The sequence below is a fragment of the Ranitomeya imitator genome, chromosome 1, assembly GCF_032444005.1.
Source record: "Ranitomeya imitator isolate aRanImi1 chromosome 1, aRanImi1.pri, whole genome shotgun sequence".
Classification (NCBI taxonomy): Eukaryota; Metazoa; Chordata; class Amphibia; order Anura; family Dendrobatidae; genus Ranitomeya; species Ranitomeya imitator.
In genome coordinates, this window is record NC_091282.1 from 848,994,756 (window position 1) to 849,014,698 (window position 19,943).

A 19,943-nucleotide genomic window follows, 5' to 3' on the forward strand; every position below is an offset into this window, starting at 1 on the left:
TCAAATGTGAGGTGGTCCCTAAAAAAAATGGTTTTGTAAATTTCGTTGTAAAAATGAGAAATCGCTGGTCAAATTTTAACCCTTATAACTTCCTAGCAAAAAAAAATTTTGTTTCCAAAATTGTGCTGATGTAAAGTAGACGTGTGGGAAATGTTATTTATTAACTATTTTGTGTCACATAACTCTCTGGTTTAACAGAATAAAAATTCAAAATGTGAAAATTGCGAAATTTTCAAAATTTTCGCCAAATTTCCGTTTTTATCACAAATAAACACAGAATTTATTGACCTAAATTTACCACTAACATGAAGCCCAATATGTCACGAAAAAACAATCTCAGAACCGCTAGGATCCATTGAAGCGTTCCTGAGTTATTACCTCATGAAGGGACACTGGTCAGAATTGCAAAAAACGGCAAGGTCTTTAAGGTCAAAATAGGCTGGGTCATGAAGGGGTTAAAAGAGGTCTGGATACACATGATGAGAGCATTATACTGCCTCTGTACAAATCCCTAGTTAGACCGCACATGGAGTACTGTGTCCAGTTTTGGGCACCGGTGCTCAGGAAGGATATAATGGAACTAGAGAGAGTACAAAGGAGGGCAACAAAATTAATAAAGGAGATGGGAGAACTACAATACCCAGATAGATTAGCGAAATTAGGATTATTTAGTCTAGAAAAAAGACGACTGAGGGGCGATCTAATAACCATGTATAAGTATATAAGGGGACAATACAAATATCTCGCTGACGATCTGTTTATACCAAGGAAGGTGACGGGCACAAGGGGGCATTCTTTGCGTCTGGAGGAGAGAAGGTTTTTCCACCAACATAGAAGAGGATTCTTTACTGTTAGGGCAGTGAGAATCTGGAATTGCTTGCCTGAGGAAGTGGTGATGGCGAACTCAGTCGAAGGGTTCAAGAGAGGCCTGGATGTCTTCCTGGAGCAGAACAATATTGTATCATACAATTATTAGGTTCTGTAGAAGGACGTAGATCTGGGGATTTATTATGATGGAATATAGGCTGAACTGGATGGACAAATGTCTTTTTTCGGCCTTACTAACTATGTTACTATGTTACTATGTAGTATACAGCACAGAGCCACGTAGTTTATTGTACAGCGACGTAGTATACAGCACAGAGCCACGTAGTATATTGCCCAGCAACGTATTATATTGCCCAGCGACGTAGTATATTGCCCAGTCACGTAGTATATTGCACAGAGACGTAGTATATTGCCCAGCCACGTAGTATATTGCCCAGCCACATAGTATATTGCACAGCGACGTAGTATACAGCACAGAGCCACGTAGTATATTGCCCAGCTACGTAGTATATTGCCCAGGAACGTATGTAACAGGTTAAAAAAGAAAAAAGAAACATATACTCACCTTCCGAAGAGCCCGTTGTAGTTCCGGCGCTTGTGTGCGGTGCACCCGGCAGATTCCAGTCCCAGGATTGGTATGAGGGCAGGACCTGTGATGACGTCGCAGTCACATGACCGTGACGTCATTGAAGGTCTTTCTCCCATAGCATCTTTGGAAGCGGAAGCTGCCGCTTGCAGTGCCAAGGAGAGGGCGCGACGGCAGAGGGTGAGAATAAGGTTTTTTTTTATTATTATTACTAATTTTAACATTAGATCGCTTTACTATTGATGCTGCATATGCAGCATCAATAGTAAAAAGTTGGTCACACAGGGTTAATAGCTGCGTAACCGGAGGCGTTACACCACGGTCCGGTAACGCTGGCATTAACCCTGTGTGGGGGCTGACTGGAGGGAAGTATGGAGCGGGCACTGACCGACTGCGGGGAGGAAAGAGCGGCCATAATGCCGCTGGACTGCGGGCATCGCTGTTTGGTCGTGGCAATGGTTGTGGGCATTTTGCCACAACCAATCAGCGACTTGGATTCCATGACAGACAGAGGCCGCGACCAATGAATATCTGTGACAGAAAGACAGACAGAAGGACAGACAGAAAGACGGAAGTGACCCTTAGACAATTATATAGTTGATAGGTTACTTGCAGTTGCAGTTACATGTTGCTCTGTAGCAACTATATAAGGTGAGTGGATCCCTTTCCTTTGCCACCATTTTGTTACAAGTTAAGACCCTCTTGGCTTTGGTTTCTTTTCCAGTTTCGTTGTTTGCGTATCCGCAGCATGTCAGTTTCTCTTGAGGGTGCACTGAGTTTTCTATGTGGATTTTCCCCATAGACTTGCATTAGATGCAGAAAATCCGCAGGTAAAAACACTCGTGTGTTTACACATTAACCGCATGTAATCCGCCTAAGTACATCAATAAAGTTTTGTCAAAGCCAAATACCAGGAAGTATCAAAAACAAAGCAGCTTTATTTAAAGAATGATGCACCAAGAGACAAAAAAATGCAACGTCAAAAACGCAATAAAAATGCATGTAAAAAAAACAAAAACACAATGAGAAACCGCAAGTGCAGGTGCAGAAATGGTGCCGAAATTCTGCAGCATCAAAAACTCACCAAAAGCTCATCATGGGAACGTAACCTTATAATGCAGTACAGTTTAGTACAGATTTTCTGCATCCTTTATAAAATGCCTCTGCCTCTGAGATTTTAGCCATCTTGTATAATGTACTTAGTTTTGTTGTATTATCGTGAGTCTGATTGTATTGTTGCTCTTTGATCTATACACAGAAATTTATCTGGAAATCCAATCATCAAGACATACATGTGTGCCGAATGAAAGGAAAGCAAGAGGTAGGAAAATGTAGATTGTGCGTATTCACATTGTGGAATGTACAGGCCAAATACTAACCCTTCGTTGCAACAGGTTAGGCTTCTTTCACACTTCCGTCATTTGTCCTCCGTCGCAGTGCGTAGTTTGGGGAAAAAAACGCATCCTGCAAATGTGCCCGCAGGATGCATTTTTTTCCCATAGACTTTTATTGCCGACGGATCGTGACATATGGCCATACGTCACGTCCGTCGTGCACTGGATGCGTCGTGTTTTTGGCGGACCGTCGTCACGAAAAAAAACGTTCAAGGGAACGTTTTTTCGTACGTCAGGTCCTGCATTTCCTACCGCGCATGCGTGGCCGGAACTCCGCCCCCTTCTCCCCGGGACTTTTGAATGGGCAGCGGATGCGTTGAAAAACTGCATCCGCTGCCCACGTGTTGCCAAATTTTCACAACGTCCGTCAGTACGTCGCGCCGACGCTTCGTGACAGCCCCGTACCGACGGAAGTGTGAAAGAAGCCTTAGACCTCTTTCACACTTTCATCTTTCAGCTCCTGTCACAATCCGTCGATTTTTGAGAATGCAGGATCCTGCAAAAAAATTTGCAGGATCCTGCATTTCCTCATAGACTTGTATTAGCGACGGATTGTGACGGATGGTCATCCATTTCATCCATCGTGCACTGGATCCTGCGTAAAAAAAACGGTCCGTCGGGCAGAGAAAACGTTCAGAGGAATGTTTTTTCTGCACATCAGAAAATCGGTCAGCAACGCATCCTGCGCTGCCCGTCACTGGCTACAATGCAAGCCTATGGGCGCAGGAATGCATCGCTGACTGTGAAAAGCAGGAATCCAGCAGCGGGTCCCGTCTTTTCAAACTGAGCATGCATGGAAGAATTTCCCATCAGGGAAATTCTCTCTCGCTCGCTCTTTCTCTTTTTACTATTGATGCTGCCTATGCAGCATCAATAGTAACAAGATATAATGTTAAAAATAATATATATATATATATATATAAAAAAATCGCAATATTCTCATCTACCGACGTCCCGCACAGCGTCACTGATGCTCCCGGCAGCTAGCGTTCCTAGTAATACATTGCGAAATCTCGCGAGAAGTCGCGATGTATTACTAGGAACGCTAGCTGCCGGGAGCATCGCTGCGCGGGACGCCGGTAGGTGAGAATACTGCGATTTTTTTTTTTAACCTGGTTCGTGTTGTGTATGCGTTTTCGCAGCGGAAAACCGCTGCGAAGACGCATACACAACAGGTGCACATAGCCTCGACGGGTCCATCAGAAAGATGGGCCCAGTGCACACGTTTTCCACAATCTGCACAGGATCCGTCATTTCAACGTCTTGAAAGACGGAAGTGTGAAAGAAGCCTTATTTAGCAAGCTGGGCTTTAATCCCTTCATGACCAGGTGAATTTTTTATTTTCTGCTTCTGTTTTCTCCTGTTTTTTTTGTGATGAGACCATTTTTATTCATACAATTAGGTAGATGAGATGTGTTAATTGCTTCTTACTGCATTTTTTGTTGGACTTGCAGTGACTAAATGAACAAAGTTCTGGTGTTTCAGTTATTTTTTCACTTTATGGATTTCTTCATATGGGTTAATTAATTTTATATTTTGATGGCTATTTATTTTAATGGTGAAATAATTTATTAACTAAAAAAAATATATATATATATATATTTTTTTTTTTACTCTATTTTTGGTTCCTTTGGGGCTTGAACCTGCAGTCGTTCTAAATACTGCAGTACAGCATAATCGAAGTATATAGAGAAAATCATAAACCTCATACTAACAGTAATCCTATAAGACTGTTTCCAGCCTTGCGAAATACATTTGCATTGAGCCCGACGAAAACAGTCTAATCGGATTCTAGCCAGAAGTATGGATATCACATACTTGCGGTCACGTGCCGCCTTTCCCGATGCAAACATCGGAGAATCCTCACACCAAACATTGCATGCGCTGTGAGGATTTACATAGAGTGACTGCAGACTTGTCTTTTTAGGTCTCTACTGGCTAGCGAAGCAATGGAGTACTTTGATGCATGCGATAGAATGTTGTCTTGCATAAGTCATGTTTTTTTTAAAGATGAAGACTTTACTTTTCCACTTCTTGAAGAAAGCATCTGGCAAGAAAAAATGGCAGTAGGTTTGGGAGTTGATTTTGAGTCCATCTTCTCTTCAAAAAGGTCCAACTAGCTCATCTTTAAGGCTGCCGTCACACTAGCAGTATTTGGTCAGTATTTTACATCAGTATTTGTAGCCAAAACCAGGAGTGGAACAAATAGAGGAAAAGTATAATAGAAACATATGCACCACTTCTGCATTTATCACCCACTCCTGGTTTTGGCTTATAAATACTGATGTAAAATACTGACCAAATACTGCTAGTGTGACGGCAGCCTAATAATACCAGCCCATGTTTCTGGTGTGTGAGTCAAAGTGGTGGTCTGTGCCCATTATTAATCTAGCCGTGGGCCCATCCAAGTTGTTTGCTAAAGGCTCATTTCCACTTGAGAGAAAAAAAAACGTCCGATTTAACAAAAAAGACGGAGGTAAATCATGCGAGTGTCATGCGATTTTTTTCGCAACATCCGTATGACATCCGTATTACATCCGTATGCAATCCGTATGCAATGCGATTTTAACATGAGCTTTTACATACAGCAGTTCTCTGACATTTACACATCGTTTTACAACAAAATATTCTTCAAAACGCACATATATATATATATATCAGTAGTGTTGAGCATTCCGATACTGCAAGTATCGGGTATCGGCCGATACTTGCGGTATCGGAATTCCGATACCGAGATCCGATACTTTTGTGGTATCGGGTATCGGTATCGGATCCATAGGGATGTGTAAAATAAAGAATTAAAATAAAAAATATTGATATGCTCACCTCTCCGGCGGCCCCTGGACATCACGCTGGTAACCGGCCGGCTTCTTTGTTTAAAATGAGGGCCTTTAGGACCTGAGAATGACGTCGCGGATTCTGATTGGTCGCGTGCCGCCCATGTGACCGCCACGCGACCAATCAGAAGCCGCGACGTCATTCGCAGGTCCCCAATTCCTAGAATTAGGAGTTTAGTGAATGAGAGTGAAAGAAGCCGGCTGGTTACCAGCGTGATGTCCAGGGGCCGCCGGAGAGGTGAGCATATCAATATTTTTTATTTTAATTCTTTATTTTACACCTCACTATGGATCCCAGGGCCTGAAGGAGAGTTTCCTCTCCTTCAGACCCTGGGAACCATCAGGATACATTCCGATACTTGATGTCCCATTGACTTGTATTGGTATCGGATATCGGTATCGGCGATATCCGATATTTTTCGGGTATCGGCCGATACTATCCGATACCGATACTTTCAAGTATCGGACGGTATCGCTCAACACTATATATCAGTAAGACACCTACAGTATATATATATATATATATATTTATATTTATTACTATAGGAATAATAATGGATAGGTGTCTTATTGACGCCTCTCCATTACTAACCTGGCTTAATGTCACCTTACAATAGCAAGGTGAAATTAACCCTTCATTACCCCATATCCCACCGCTACACGGGAATGGGAAGAGAGTGGCCAAGTGCCAGAATAGGCGCATGTTACAGATGTGCCTTTTCTGGGGTGGCTGGGGGCAGATGTTTTTAGCCAGGGGGGCCAATAACCATGGTCCCTCTCTAGGCTATTAATATCTGCCCTCAGTCACTGGCTTTACCACTCTGGCGGAGAAAATTGCACGGGAGCCCACGCCAATTTTTTCAGTGAATTAACCCTTTATTTTAACACCTAGAGCCCCCAAATTTTACACACAGACACGTCTTACATTACTAGTGAGGAATATGTAAAAAAATAAGGAATATGAAATGATTTACTGTATGTAAACCATGTCTCATATCCTGTTGGGTTTGATAAGGAGATAGCAAAAGCCGGCAATTGAATTACTGTCTTTTCTGCTATCTATCTCTGTATTAAATATAACTATATACAGTACATGTGTGTCTCACTGACATATACAGTATATATATACACGACTTCCCATAAAGGTCATCAAGAATGATGGTCCAAACCGTTGATAAACTCCATTTCTCACTGTAGTGATCCTTCTAGAATAGATCACTGAAGTACAAAATGATTTTGGCCTAGATTCAGAATTCTGGTGTAATTTGTTTTGAAATTTTTCAGAGTTCTGTCTTTTTCTTTCTACTTTCACCCAGCTCCATGAAAATGGGCAGAACAGTGGGTGTGCCACATGGTCTAATTCATGAAGACCTGATGTGTATCTTACGCCAGGATTCTTACAGAGGCACATGACGTTCTTGATGAATTGGGGCCGTAATCTTCTCTTTCCATCCTCTAGACATTAATCCTTTAATATAGCCATGTTTTCTTAATAGCACAGTCACTAATAGGGGTGACACTGGCCATACCTCCTTGTTTGTCTTTGAGTATTAAATGGAACATCAGGTCAAAGGTTCCTATCTAACTGAAGACACAACAGTCCCGGGGTTATAGTTACCGTCCCAATTGTCAGTGTCGTAGGTATCAGTAAGTGGTAAAACCAGGACATAACATTATAATTTCACAGCTCCCTGCTCTTCATGTCCGTAACAAAACAACAGTCAACTGAACAGTTCAGCCATGACTGCTCAGCGCTGTGCTCCTGCACAGTCAGCATTATTTAATGGGTTATTTCCATCTTCATAGAGAAATATTGTTGCTTAGTGCAGTTTTACTGCTTATTAACATTTTCAGCCATTCTTTAGGTATTAAAGAAACACTCCCATTAAGTTTTGCATTAATTAAATGTGTGTATATATTCATGTAATGTAGTGTGAGTGTATCAGTATACTCACCTACTGCCATCTTCTCCAGGATTCAGAGCCGTTCTTCTCACAATCATATGCTGTTAAATTACCTTTGAATAATAATTCTAATTTCCAAAATCTCTACACCATTGGCAGCACTAGTTTCTTATGAATCACAGTGCAAAATTTGGCTCCCACCTATTACCACCGCCAGCAGCATGTTGCTCAGATGCATGGGCCCCAATCCTCAATGGCCTTGCAAAAGTCCATGTTTGCCCCCATAAAAAAAGAAATAGTACACATACAATATATAAATATTTCAGTAAACACAGCAAGAAGCCTACTTTCTAAGTAATACGTCTAAATAATAGTCATACAGTTACGAAAAAAAGGATGGGGCCCAGTGCAAAGTTTATACCTGACCCCCAAACACCACCTGCGTATTGATCAGATACCCGAGTCCCAATAACATTGATAAAGTCTGTGATAGCAATCCATAAGAAATATAACATATGAATCCAACAGAAAAACACAGCAGTAAGATAATTATATATATACTGTATTGTAATAATACAAACATACAGTAATAATGCTTATTTCACCATTTTCCCCCAAATATTTTGGTACCCTTATAGTAGTATTGTCCACCTATGCTCCCATACATGTGTAATGTCCCTCTTTGTAGCCCCGATATAAATAGAAATATTCCCCTAATTTGCACACATACATTAATAATATCCAACCTTGTGCGCCTCCATACAATATCATTTTATGTGGCCCCATACATTTATTATTAGTGTATGGAGCCCAATAACCCAATAATGGCAATATTACTCTATGGGAGGCCACATAGTGGGATACTATTAATGTGTGGGTGACATGTAGGCAGACAGTATTACAGCATGGGAGCCACATAGAGGACATAATAATGATAATGACCCCTATTTTGCCCTTATACAGTAATAATGTTCCTCTATGTAGCCCCATATAGTAATATTGATATTGCTATGTGGCCTTCACCTGGAAGTAAAGACCCTGATTTGTCACCGCTCCCAAGCATCTCTGTCACCTTCCTCGTTTTCCTGGTTGGCTCCCTGCCCAGCACTTTCTCTACAGCTCTAAGATGCCCAAGCGAGGTAGACGTGGGTGAGCTTCTGTTCCCACACGCTTTGGCATCCTACAGACAACACGTGCCGCAGTCCCGGTGTGCTGCAGTGTGTGAGGTGCTTCACACTTACTTCAGGGCCGCAGGCCTCTTCTGACTCCAGGAATCACTCTTCTGGAACCAGTAGAGCAATCAATCTAGAAGACTCAAGGTTCATAAAAACAACCACATTTTTACTTGGTTAATGGCAGTATTTACAGGTAATTGTGGCGGATGAGGCCCAATGGGTTGTCATCTTTTCCACAGGTACCGGACACAACTTCAGCCCTGGTTCTTGATATACAGGTCCTTCTCAAAAAATTAGCATATAATGTTAAATTTCATTATTTACCATAATGTAATGATTACAATTAAACTTTCATATATTATAGATTCATTATCCACCAACTGAAATTTGTCACGTCTTTTATTGTTTTAATACTGATGATTTTGGCATACAACTCCTGATAACCCAAAAAACCTGTCTCAATAAATTAGCATATTTCACCCATCCAATCAAATAAAAGTGTTTTTTAATAACAAACAAAAAAACCATCAAATAATAATGTTCAGTTATGCACTCAATACTTGGTCGGGAATCCTTTGGCAGAAATGACTGCTTCAATGCGGCGTGGCATGGAGGCAATCAGCCTGTGACACTGCTGAGATGTTATGGAGGCCCAGGATGCTTCAATAGCAGCCTTAAGCTCATCCAGAGTGTTGGGTCTTGCGTCTCTCAACTTCCTCTTCACAATATCCCACAGATTCTCTATGGGGTTCAGGTCAGGAGAGTTGGCAGGCCAATTGAGCACAGTAATACCATGGTCAGTAATCCATTTACCAGTGGTTTTGGCACTGTGAGCAGGTGCCAGGTCGTGCTGAAAAATGAAATCTTCATCTCCATAAAGCATTTCAGCCGATGGAAGCATGAAGTGCTCCAAAATCTCCTGATAGCTAGCTGCATTGACCCTGCCCTTGATGAAACACAGTGGACCAACACCAGCAGCTGACATGGCACCCCACACCATCACTGACTGTGGGTACTTGACACTGGACTTCAGGCATTTTGGCATTTCCTTCTCCCCAGTCTTCCTCCAGACTCTGGCACCTTGATTTCCGAATGACATGCAAAATTTGCTTTCATCAGAAAAAAGTACTTGGGACCACTTAGCAAGAGTCCAGTGCTGCTTCTCTGTAGCCCATTTCGGCACCTGTAGCCCATTTCCTGCACACGCCTGTGCACGGTGGCTCTGGATGTTTCCACACCAGACTCAGTCCACTGCTTCCTCAGGTTCCCCAAGGTCTGGAATCGGTCCTTCTCCACAATCTTCCTCAGGGTCCGGTCTCCTCTTCTCGTTGTACAGCGTTTTCTGCCACATTGTTTCCTTCCAACAGACTTACCATTGAGGTGCCTTGATACAGCACTCTGGGAACAGCCTATTTGTTGAGAAATTTCTTTCTGGGTCTTACCCTCTTGCTTGAGGGTGTCAATGATGGCCTTCTTGACATCTGTCAGGTCGCTAGTCTTACCCATGATGGGGGTTTTGAGTAATGAACCAGGCAGGGAGTTTATAAAAGCCTCAGGTATCTTTTGCATGTGTTTAGAGTTAATTAGTTGATTCAGAAGATTAGGGTAATAGGTCGTTTAGAGAACCTTTTCTTGATATGCTAATTTATTGAGACAGGTTTTTTGGGTTATCAGGAGTTGTATGCCAAAATCATCAGTATTAAAACAATAAAAGACCTGACAAATTTCAGTTGGTGGATAATGAATCTATAATATATGAAAGTTTAATTGTAATCATTACATTATGGTAAATAATGAAATTTAACACTATATGCTAATTTTTTGAGAAGGACCTGTACATAGAACATCCCTTTTACTGTCTTCTCTATCTCTAGGGGATCTTCTCCTTTTTTTAGCAGTATATCTGGATTCCTTCTCACTCCGACTCTTAAGATCCAGTTTCTCCTGCAACTTCACAAGAGTGTGCCCCAAAGTCTATCTCGATGTTCCCAGGCTGGCAAAGGGAGAACTCATGCAGAGGGGTTCTCTGGCAATCCACTGCCCCTAGATTGTGGGCTCTTGCTGTCCTTAGCAGCCCCTGTCCTGAGCCTGTCACTTGTCACTGCTCACCACTCACTGACTTGACACTTCCTGAACTTGGCAATAACCCTCATTTCCCCCTCCCCAATTTGGGGTGGGTGTTAACCCTCAACTAACTCTATGCCTGCTGTGTTACTCAGATAACTTCACCTACATTCTAGACAGTGACATCTTGTGACCGTTAGTTATTATTGCTGCCCACAGGGGAATTAAAGTTGTTATAACAAGGAAACATATCAGGAACAAAACATTATTCACATTCAGCATTGATGTCTTCAGGGGGAATACTTCAGCTGGTCCATTTCCCTACACAGCCTCAGGTCTATCAGCGGCCCGCAGCTGCAAAGCATATGGATATCACGTCACAAGCCCCGCCTGCGATGTGACGTCGACATGCCCTGCATCTGGGCACCTCTTATATGCCCATGGCTTAAGGGTAAGTGTCAGGCATGGATGCAATCACTATCTATCCCACAATAGTGTTTCAACTGTAGGTGTGAACCCCTTCCCCACGGGACCAGTCGAATTTGTACCCCCTGCGTCTGCAATTATTATGCTCTTTCCACTTGCATACTGTCAAGAATGAATTTTTCATGCTATAGTTTACTGTTCATTGCCTGGGTTACTGGGTCATGCTTGCAAGCTCTTTGCTATTTACCTTACAAATGCCGCTGTGAAGCAAACCAGATCAATGCCTCTGCTAGCAGCATGGGAAAACACACAGTTCAGAGCAGTGGCATGCCACTGATCTGAACTGTCAATCTTCAGGAACTCACTGCCTCCCAACAAACAGAAGCCGAGGCAGATGAGTGGTGTGCTCCTAAGGACAGATGAGCCTACCTCATTAAATGAACTAACCAACGCAGGTTTATCTGAGGTATGAAAGTTAGAAAGTGCTTCAGTTGTGAATTAAGCTTTCACCCCTGCTTCATTTAGAGGTTGCTCTTGCAGCCATGCTTTTTCCTTGGTTAGGTTGACTGAAGAAGAAGATGGAATCTCTTCTAAGTGTGCCATAAGCCACGTTCTCTCGTTCAGTAATTGGTCAGGGTTTTACATGAGTATTTGTAAGCCAAAACTTGTTGAACAATCAGAGGAAAAGTATAATAGAAACATGTCACCACTTTTGCATTTATCATCCATTCTTAGTTTTGGGTTACAAATACTGATGTAAAATACTGAGCAAATACTGAACATATGAACGTGGCCATCGGCTATCGGGAGGGTTATTTCTGAATCTGAGCACCAAGTTGAGGTTAGGGCCCGGAAAAACAAATTACCTTCTTGCATGGCACAACTTCCAGGAATAGTTCTGGTCTCTTCTGGTTTCTTCATGCTGAATGATGTAGGTGCTGCCTGTGTTGTAAAGATGGTGCCAAATGGAGAATTTCCTGCAGTACAGCTACTATACTCAAGTAATTGCCTATGGCAGGCAGTAGACCTACAGGAAGCCATCATTGGCTCTTTGCCTCGCTGGGCTGTGCACAAGATTATAATAGTGTTAGTCAGGCTGTGGATCCCTAGACTTTGGGTGGTAGCCCACATTATCCTTATTACTACCTGCTACCTGCTCCAGAATTTAAAGGGAGACTGTAATGTTCAAACTGGTATCTGATAAATGACACGGCACTCATGCAATAGTTATAGGTGTCCAAGTAGGGTATCCAGCCCGTCGTATAGAATAGTAAAAAAAACTTGGCATGGTCAAAAAACTTGACGGCGGTCGCATACCTCACATGTGCTGACAAACTCTAGACCTTGTCCAGGTTCCACTCTGGCAACCAGGCATCTTAATCCCCACCGGGAATACTAATATTTCACGGGATTTCTATATATGGAATATTGAAACTCTGCATGTAATCTACTGAACCAGTTCTGATGAAGATTCTTTTGTGGACCAAAAACTTTTAACATTTGTTGGATGCACAATAAACAGAACCTTCTTTTTTCACTTCACTTGCTCCATGAGTGCCAAGTTTTTTTACTATTACAAACTGGTATCTGATCAGCTCGTAGAATGTTATAAAGCAGGAGGAGCTGATCAGATTGTGAAAATTGTTTCAGTAAAACTTACATTTTATTCATTGAAATCCCTGGTGTTTATATTGCAGTCCAGTGGGCGGTCCTAACAGTGATTGACAGTCTTCCCTGAATGCATAGATAGCTGTCAATCAGGACCGCCCACTGAACTCAGATGTAAGAAACACCAGGGATTTCAATGAATAAAATACTAGTTTTGAAAAATAGATATTGGCATGCACACTGAGGTGTTTCACTAACGGAGGTGCCAGTTGAGGGGATTGGTGAGATCCCTCGTAGACTATCTCTCTCTCTCAATATATATATATATATATATATATATATATATAGATATATATTTATTATATATAATATATATATATTTATATATAAAATTTGAATGTATATGTGTGTGTATGTATCGAGCCACGCCCACTCCGCATAGCAGGCACAAGCCACATCTAGCTCTGTCGTGTCTAGAATGGAGTTAGTTGCTCCTGTGAGGCACAACGTTAAGGGAAAGGGAGGCGCCTCATTGATAGAGATGTGAGGAGGAAAATGAGAGAAGTGAGGAGCTGCTGCAGTATGAGGCTGTGTATAGAGAAGAGTGAAGCGCTGCAGGTGGAGGCTGTGTATAAGGCCACATTCACACCTTCAGTATGTGGTCAGTGCATATCTATAAGCCAAAACCACAAGTGGGTAGAAAAATACAGGAGTGGTGACTAGGGTTGAGCGAAACGGGTCGTTCATTTTCAAAAGTCGCCGACTTTTGGCAAAGTCGGGTTTCATGAAACCCGATCCGACCCCTGTGCGGGGTCGGCCATGCGGTACGCGACTTTCGCGCCAAAGTCGCGTTTCAATGACGCGAAAAGCGCCATTTCTCAGCCAATGAAGGTAAACGCAGAGTGTGGGCAGCGTGATGACATAGGTCCTGGTCCCCACCATCTTAGAGAAGGGCATTGCAGTGATTGGCTTGCTGTCTGCGGCGTCACAGGGGCTATAAAGGGGCGTTCCCGCCGACCGCCATCTTACTGCTGCTGATCTGAGCTTAGGGAGAGGTTGCTGCCGCTTCGTCAGAAGTAGGGATAGCGTTAGGCAGGGTCCATTAACCACCAAACCGCTTGTGCTGTAGCGATTTGCACTGTCCAACACCACCTTCGGTGTGCAGGGATAGTGGAAGCTACATTTTTTTTTTTTTTTTCTCAGCGCTGTAGCTCATTGGGCTGCCCTAGAAGGCTCCCTGATAGCTGCATTGCTGTGTGTACGCCGCTGTGCAAACCAACTGCTTTTTTCAAAGCACAAATCCTCTTGTTCCTTCCTTTCTGCACAGCTATCTTGTTTGTTTGTCCACACTTTTTATTTAATTTGTGCATCAGTCCACTCCTTATTGCTGCCTGCCATACCTGGCTGAGATTACTGCAGGGAGATAGTAATTGAAGGACCGTTCCTTTTTTTTTTTTTTTTTGTGGGAGATTAAGATTGGCATTTCTGCTAGAGTGCCATCCCTGTCTGTGCCATCTCTCACTCATTGGGCCATAGAAAGCCTATTTATTTTTTTGCTTGATTTGGGTTCTAAAATCTACCTTAAAAAATCACTACATCAATCAGTGGGAGAAAAATATTGGCCTCAGGGCTTGTGTGCCACTCCTGACTCCTGTGTGTGCCATCTCTCAGTCAGTGGGCCATAGAAAGCCTATTTATTTTTTTGCTTGATTTGGGTTCCAAAATCTACCTGAAAAAATCACTACATCAATCAGTGGGAGAAAAATATTGGCCTCAGGGCTTGTGTGCCACTCCTGACTCCTGTGTGCATCATCACTCACTCAGTGGGCCATAGAAAGCCTATTTTTTTTTTTTTTGCTTTATTTGGGTTCTAAATTCTACCTGAAAAAATCAATAACTCAATCAGTGGGAGATTAATATTGGCCTTTGGGCTTGTGTGCCAATCCTAAGCGTGCCATCTCTCTCACAAATAGTGGGCCATAGAAAGCCTATTTATTTTTATTTTTTTTGGTTTTATAAATTCTCCCTGAAAAAAAAAAAGGGAGATTAATATTGGCCTTTGGGCTTGTGTGCCAGTCCTAAGCGTGCCATCTCTCTCTCTCAGATAGTGGGCCATAGAAAGCCTATTTATTATTTTTTTTATTGGGTTTATAAATTTTCCCTGAAAAAAAAAAAAAAAGTGGGAGATTAATATTGGCCTCTGGGCTTGTGTGCCAGTCCTGAGCGTGCCATCTCTCTCACAAATAGTGGGCCATAGAAAGCCTTTTTTTTTTTTTTTTTTTGGTTTTATAAATTCCCCCTGAAAAAAAAAGGGAGATTAATATTGGCCTTTGGGCTTGTGTGCCAGTCCTAAGCGTGCCATCTCTCTCTCTCAGATAGTGGGCCATAGAAAGCCTATTTATTATTTTTTTATTGGGTTTATAAATTTTCCCTGAAAAAAAAAAAAAAAAAAAGTGGGAGATTAATATTGGCCTTTGGGCTTGTGTGCCAGTCCTAAGCGTGCCATCTCTCTCTCTCAGATAGTGGGCCATAGAAAGCCTATTTATTATTTTTTTTATTGGGTTTATAAATTTTCCCTGAAAAAAAAAAAAAAAAGAGGGAGATTAATATTGGCCTTTGGGCTTGTGTGCCAGTCCTAAGCGTGCCATCTCTCTCTCTCAGATAGTGAGCCATAGAAAGCCTATTTATTTTTTTGGTTGATTTGGGTTCTAAATTCTACCTGAAAAAATCAATAAATCAATCAGTGGGAGATAAATATTGGCCGCTGGGCTTGTGTGCCACTCCTGACTCCTGTGTGCGTCATCTCTCACTCAGTGGGCCATAGAAAGCCTATTTTTTGTTTTATTTGTTTTCTAAATTCTCCCTGAAAAAAATCATTTTATTTTATTTGGTTTCTAAATTCTTCCTGAAAAAATCATTTTATTCTATTTTTTTTTTTTCTAAAGTCTCCCTGAAAAAAAAAAAATTCAGTGGGAGATTAATATTGCCCTTTCTGCTTGTGTGCCAGTCTTGACTCCTGGGTGTGCCATCTCTCTCTCTCTCTCCAATTGTGGGCCATAGAAAGCCTATTATTTTTTTTGCTTGATTTGGGTTCCAAAATCTACCTGAAAAAATCACTACATCAATCATTGGGAGAAAAATATTGGCCTCAGGGCTTGTGTGCCACTCCTGACTCCTGCTATAGGAAAAAAATGGAGACACAAAGCGCAAAATAGGGTCTTATCCTCTAGATAACCACGAGAGCTTTCTTAGAATTGCTCACCTGATTTTGTTGAATGAAAAGCATGTAGCGATTTTGGCTGCTGCAGATCCACAAGCCGATCAACGGCCGTATGACAATATAAACTGTGCAGGAGTTGTGTGTCGATCTCCTGGATTGGAGTGTGGACATATTTTTTTTTTTTTTTGTTTGGAGCTCAGCGCCATGTTGCTCCCAATTGAGTTAAATTACTTCCAATGTTGCTGTGGTGTGTTTTTTTTTTTGTTTTGTTTTGTTTTCCCTCTTGTCTACAGCAGCAAACAGACTTTTTGCTGTATCTCAATCCCGATATTATAGCATGGAACACCCCCAAAAAGGAAATAAAAAGGAAATAGAGACAACCAGTCCAGGAATTTATACATATATATATTTATCTATTTTTTTAGTAGTTGTTTTAATAATAAAAGATTTCTTTTTTTAATAATACATTTTTCTTTAAGGTGGAATTCAAATTTAATAATCAATAGCTTTTATACGCAAAGAAATGAATGGTGTGGCTCAGTAGCCTGTGCATTATGCAGCAGAACTTGGTAACTGGGGAATCTCACCTCACAGGTTCTTATCAGCTATTTTTTTTTTTTTTCTGTGTTTTTTTCTTTTTTCATTGAAGAGACATTTAATCGATTAACTTAACCAACTGATTACCATCTCTTTTAACTTAATATTATCCTGTAAATATAAATTAATGCAAGACTACCCTTCAATGAATTCTTTGTCGACAAAGTTGTATTAACCTTTTGTAAAAAAAGAAGAAAAAAAGGGGAAAAAAAAAAAAAGATGAGGGTGTTGTGCTGTCAACTTATACTTGGTATTTAAACAATGTAAGCACATTGTATCTGTATGTTGTATGTGGAATTTCCTGAAGAAGAGGTCGCACTGACCTTGAAACGCGTTGAATAAACCACCTTTTAAATTTATTATCCTTGGAACTTCTTCATTAAGGCAGCGCGGATTTAACCCACAACTCCTGCACAGTTTATACTCCTGACTCCTGTGCGCGTCATCTCTCACTCAGTGGGCCATAGAAAGCCTATTTTTTGTTTTATTTGTTTTCTAAATTCTCCCTGAAGAAATCATTTTATTTTATTTGGTTTCTAAATTCTTCCTGAAAAAATCATTTTATTTTATTTTGTTTCTAAAGTCTCCCTGAAAAAAAAAAAAAAAACAGTGGGAGATTAATATTTACATTTGTGCTTCAGTGACAGTCCTGCGTGTGTGGCATCTCTATCATTTGGTGCCACCAAAAACAGAGTGTGTAACATTGTGCCTGATTTTCGTTGTGGTCTCACCCACCTGTAAAGGGGTAGCTAAATCATACTGAAGTTATAGCTCACCGTGTAAGTTGTGTGACAGCAACAAATACCGTTAGTTTGGTTACGTTTTTAAAACAATGAGGAAGTCTGGTGGAAGAGGTCGTAGTCGGGGCGTTCATTGTCAGCTGGTAATGAGGGTAGTGGTAGTGGTGGAGCATCAGGTGGTCGTGGGGAAAAAAATATTGCACCTAAGTCTGGAGCTGTGGAGCGAGGTTCGTCGTCTGGCTACACAAGGCCTCGAACGCTCCCTTTTCTGGGAGTAGGAAAACCGCTTTTAAAGCCGGAGCAGCAAGAGCAAGTTTTGGCTTATCTTGCTGACTCAGCCTCTAGCTCTTTTGCCTCCTCTCGTGAAACTGGTAAATGTAAAAGCAGCGCGTCGTTAGTGGATGTTCACGGTCAGGGACAAGTCGCTTCCTTGTCCTCTTCAGCAAAAACAACAACAGAGAAGAATGCAGCAGGCGACACAACGGGTTACTCCATGGAGCTCTTTACACATACCATCCCTGGCTTAGAAAGTGAAGCAGTTAACAGTCCATGCCCATTACAAGTTGAATCTGACATGGAGTGCACTGATGCACAGCCACAGCCAGACTACTATGCTGGTCCTTTGACTCAGACCACAACATTGCCCTCGCAGGGTAATGATCAAGAATCAGACCCTGATGAGACTATGTTGCCCCATCACGAACGCTATACCACCGACCGACACGGTGACACAGACGAAGTTGCACACGAGCTACAAGAAGAGGTAATAGATGACCCAGTTCTTGACCCCGATTGGCAGCCATTGGGGGAACAGGGTGCAGGCGGCAGCAGTTCTGAAGCGGAGGAGGAGGGGCCGCAGCAGGCATCAACATCGCAACAGGTTCCATCTGCCGGGCCCGTATCTTGCCCAAAACGCGTGGCAAAGCCAAAACCTGTTGGAGGACAGCGTGGCCATCCGGTTAAAGCTCAGTCTGCAATGCCTGAAAAGGTATCCGATGCTAGAAAGAGTGCAGTCTGGCATTTTTTTAAACAACATCCAATTGATCAGCGCAAAGTCATCTGTCAAAAATGTTCAACTACCTTAAGCAGAGGGCAGAATCTGAAAAGTCTCAATACAAGTTGCATGCATAGACATTTAACCACCATGCATTTGCAAGCTTGGACTAACTACCAAACGTCCCTTAAGGTTGTAGCACCCTCGGCCAATTAAGCTAGTCATCAACGCAACATCCCTTCCGGCAGTGTAGGGCCACCATTTTCCGCACCACCTGCAGTATCTGTGCAGGTTTCTTTGCCAGGCCAAAGCAGTCAGGGTCAGGGAATCACCAGTTTCGTAGTAGGAAACACTGCATCTAGGGCACCGGCGGCAACAATACCATCTCCCACCGTCTCTCAGTCTGCCATGTCCACCGGCACCCCCTCTAGTTCCACGATCTCCAGCTCTCCAGTCCAGCTCACCCTACATGAGACTATGGTTAGAAAAAGGAAGTACTTAGCCTCGCATCCGCGTACACAGGGTTTGAATGCCCACATAGCTAGACTAATCTCGTTAGAGATGATGCCCTACCGGTTAGTTGAAAGCGAATCTTTCAAAGCCCTGATGGACTACGCTGTACCACGCTACGAGCTACCCAGTCGACACTTTTTTTCCAGAAAAGCCATCCCAGCCCTCCACCAGCATGTTAAAGAGCGCATCGTCCATGCACTCAGGCAATCTGTGAGCACAAAAGTGCACCTGACAACAGATGCATGGACCAGTAGGCATGGCCAGGGACGTTACGTGTCCATCACGGCACACTGGCTGAATGTTGTGGATGCAGGGTCCACAGGGGACAGCAATTTTGGGACAGTTCTGCCTAGCCCACGGTCTAGGAAACAGTTGGCTGTAGCCATTCGCACCCCCTCCTCCTCCTCGTCCTCCTGCAGAAGCGAGAGCTCGTCCACAGACCGCAGTCGCACAACCACTCCATCCGCAGCTGCCACTGTTGCACACCAGGTCTCCCATTATGGGGCAGCTACTGGCAAACGTCAGCAGGCTGTATTGGCTATGAAGTGTTTGGGCGACAACAGACACACCGCGGAAGTTCTGTCCGAGTTCTTGCAGAAAGAAACGCAGTCATGGCTGGGCACTGTAGATCTTGAGGCAGGCAAGGTAGTGAGTGATAACGGAAGGAATTTCATGGCTGCCATCTCCCTTTCCCAACTGAAACACATTCCTTGCCTGGCTCACACCTTAAACCTGGTGGTGCAGTGCTTCCTGAAAAGTTATCCGGGGTTATCCGACCTGCTCCTCAAAGTGCTCACATATCCGCCGTTCGCCCGTACACTCCAGCCGTATGCAGACCTATCAGCGTTCTTTGAACCTTCCCCAGCATCGCCTAATCATAGACGTTGCAACAAGGTGGAACTCAACACTGCACATGCTTCAGAGACTGTGCGAACAGAGGCGGGCTGTTATGTTTTTGTGGGAGGATACACATACACGGGCAGGCAGTAGGATGGCAGACATGGAGTTGTCAGGTGTGCAGTGGTCGAAGATTCAAGACATGTGTCAAGTCCTTCAG

The 19,943-nt window shown here is 42.7% G+C and overlaps 1 protein-coding gene across 1 annotated transcript in view; it reads left to right on the plus strand.

Annotated features, from left to right (window-relative positions):
- The window catches only part of SEMA6B (semaphorin 6B), a 170,250-nt gene that overhangs the window by 73,715 nt on the left and 76,592 nt on the right, over window positions 1–19,943 (plus strand). The window contains exon 5 of the mRNA XM_069741317.1: window positions 2,673–2,735. Within this exon, the coding sequence (XP_069597418.1) occupies window positions 2,673–2,735 (63 nt within the window). The remainder of the gene's footprint in view (window positions 1–2,672; window positions 2,736–19,943) is intronic.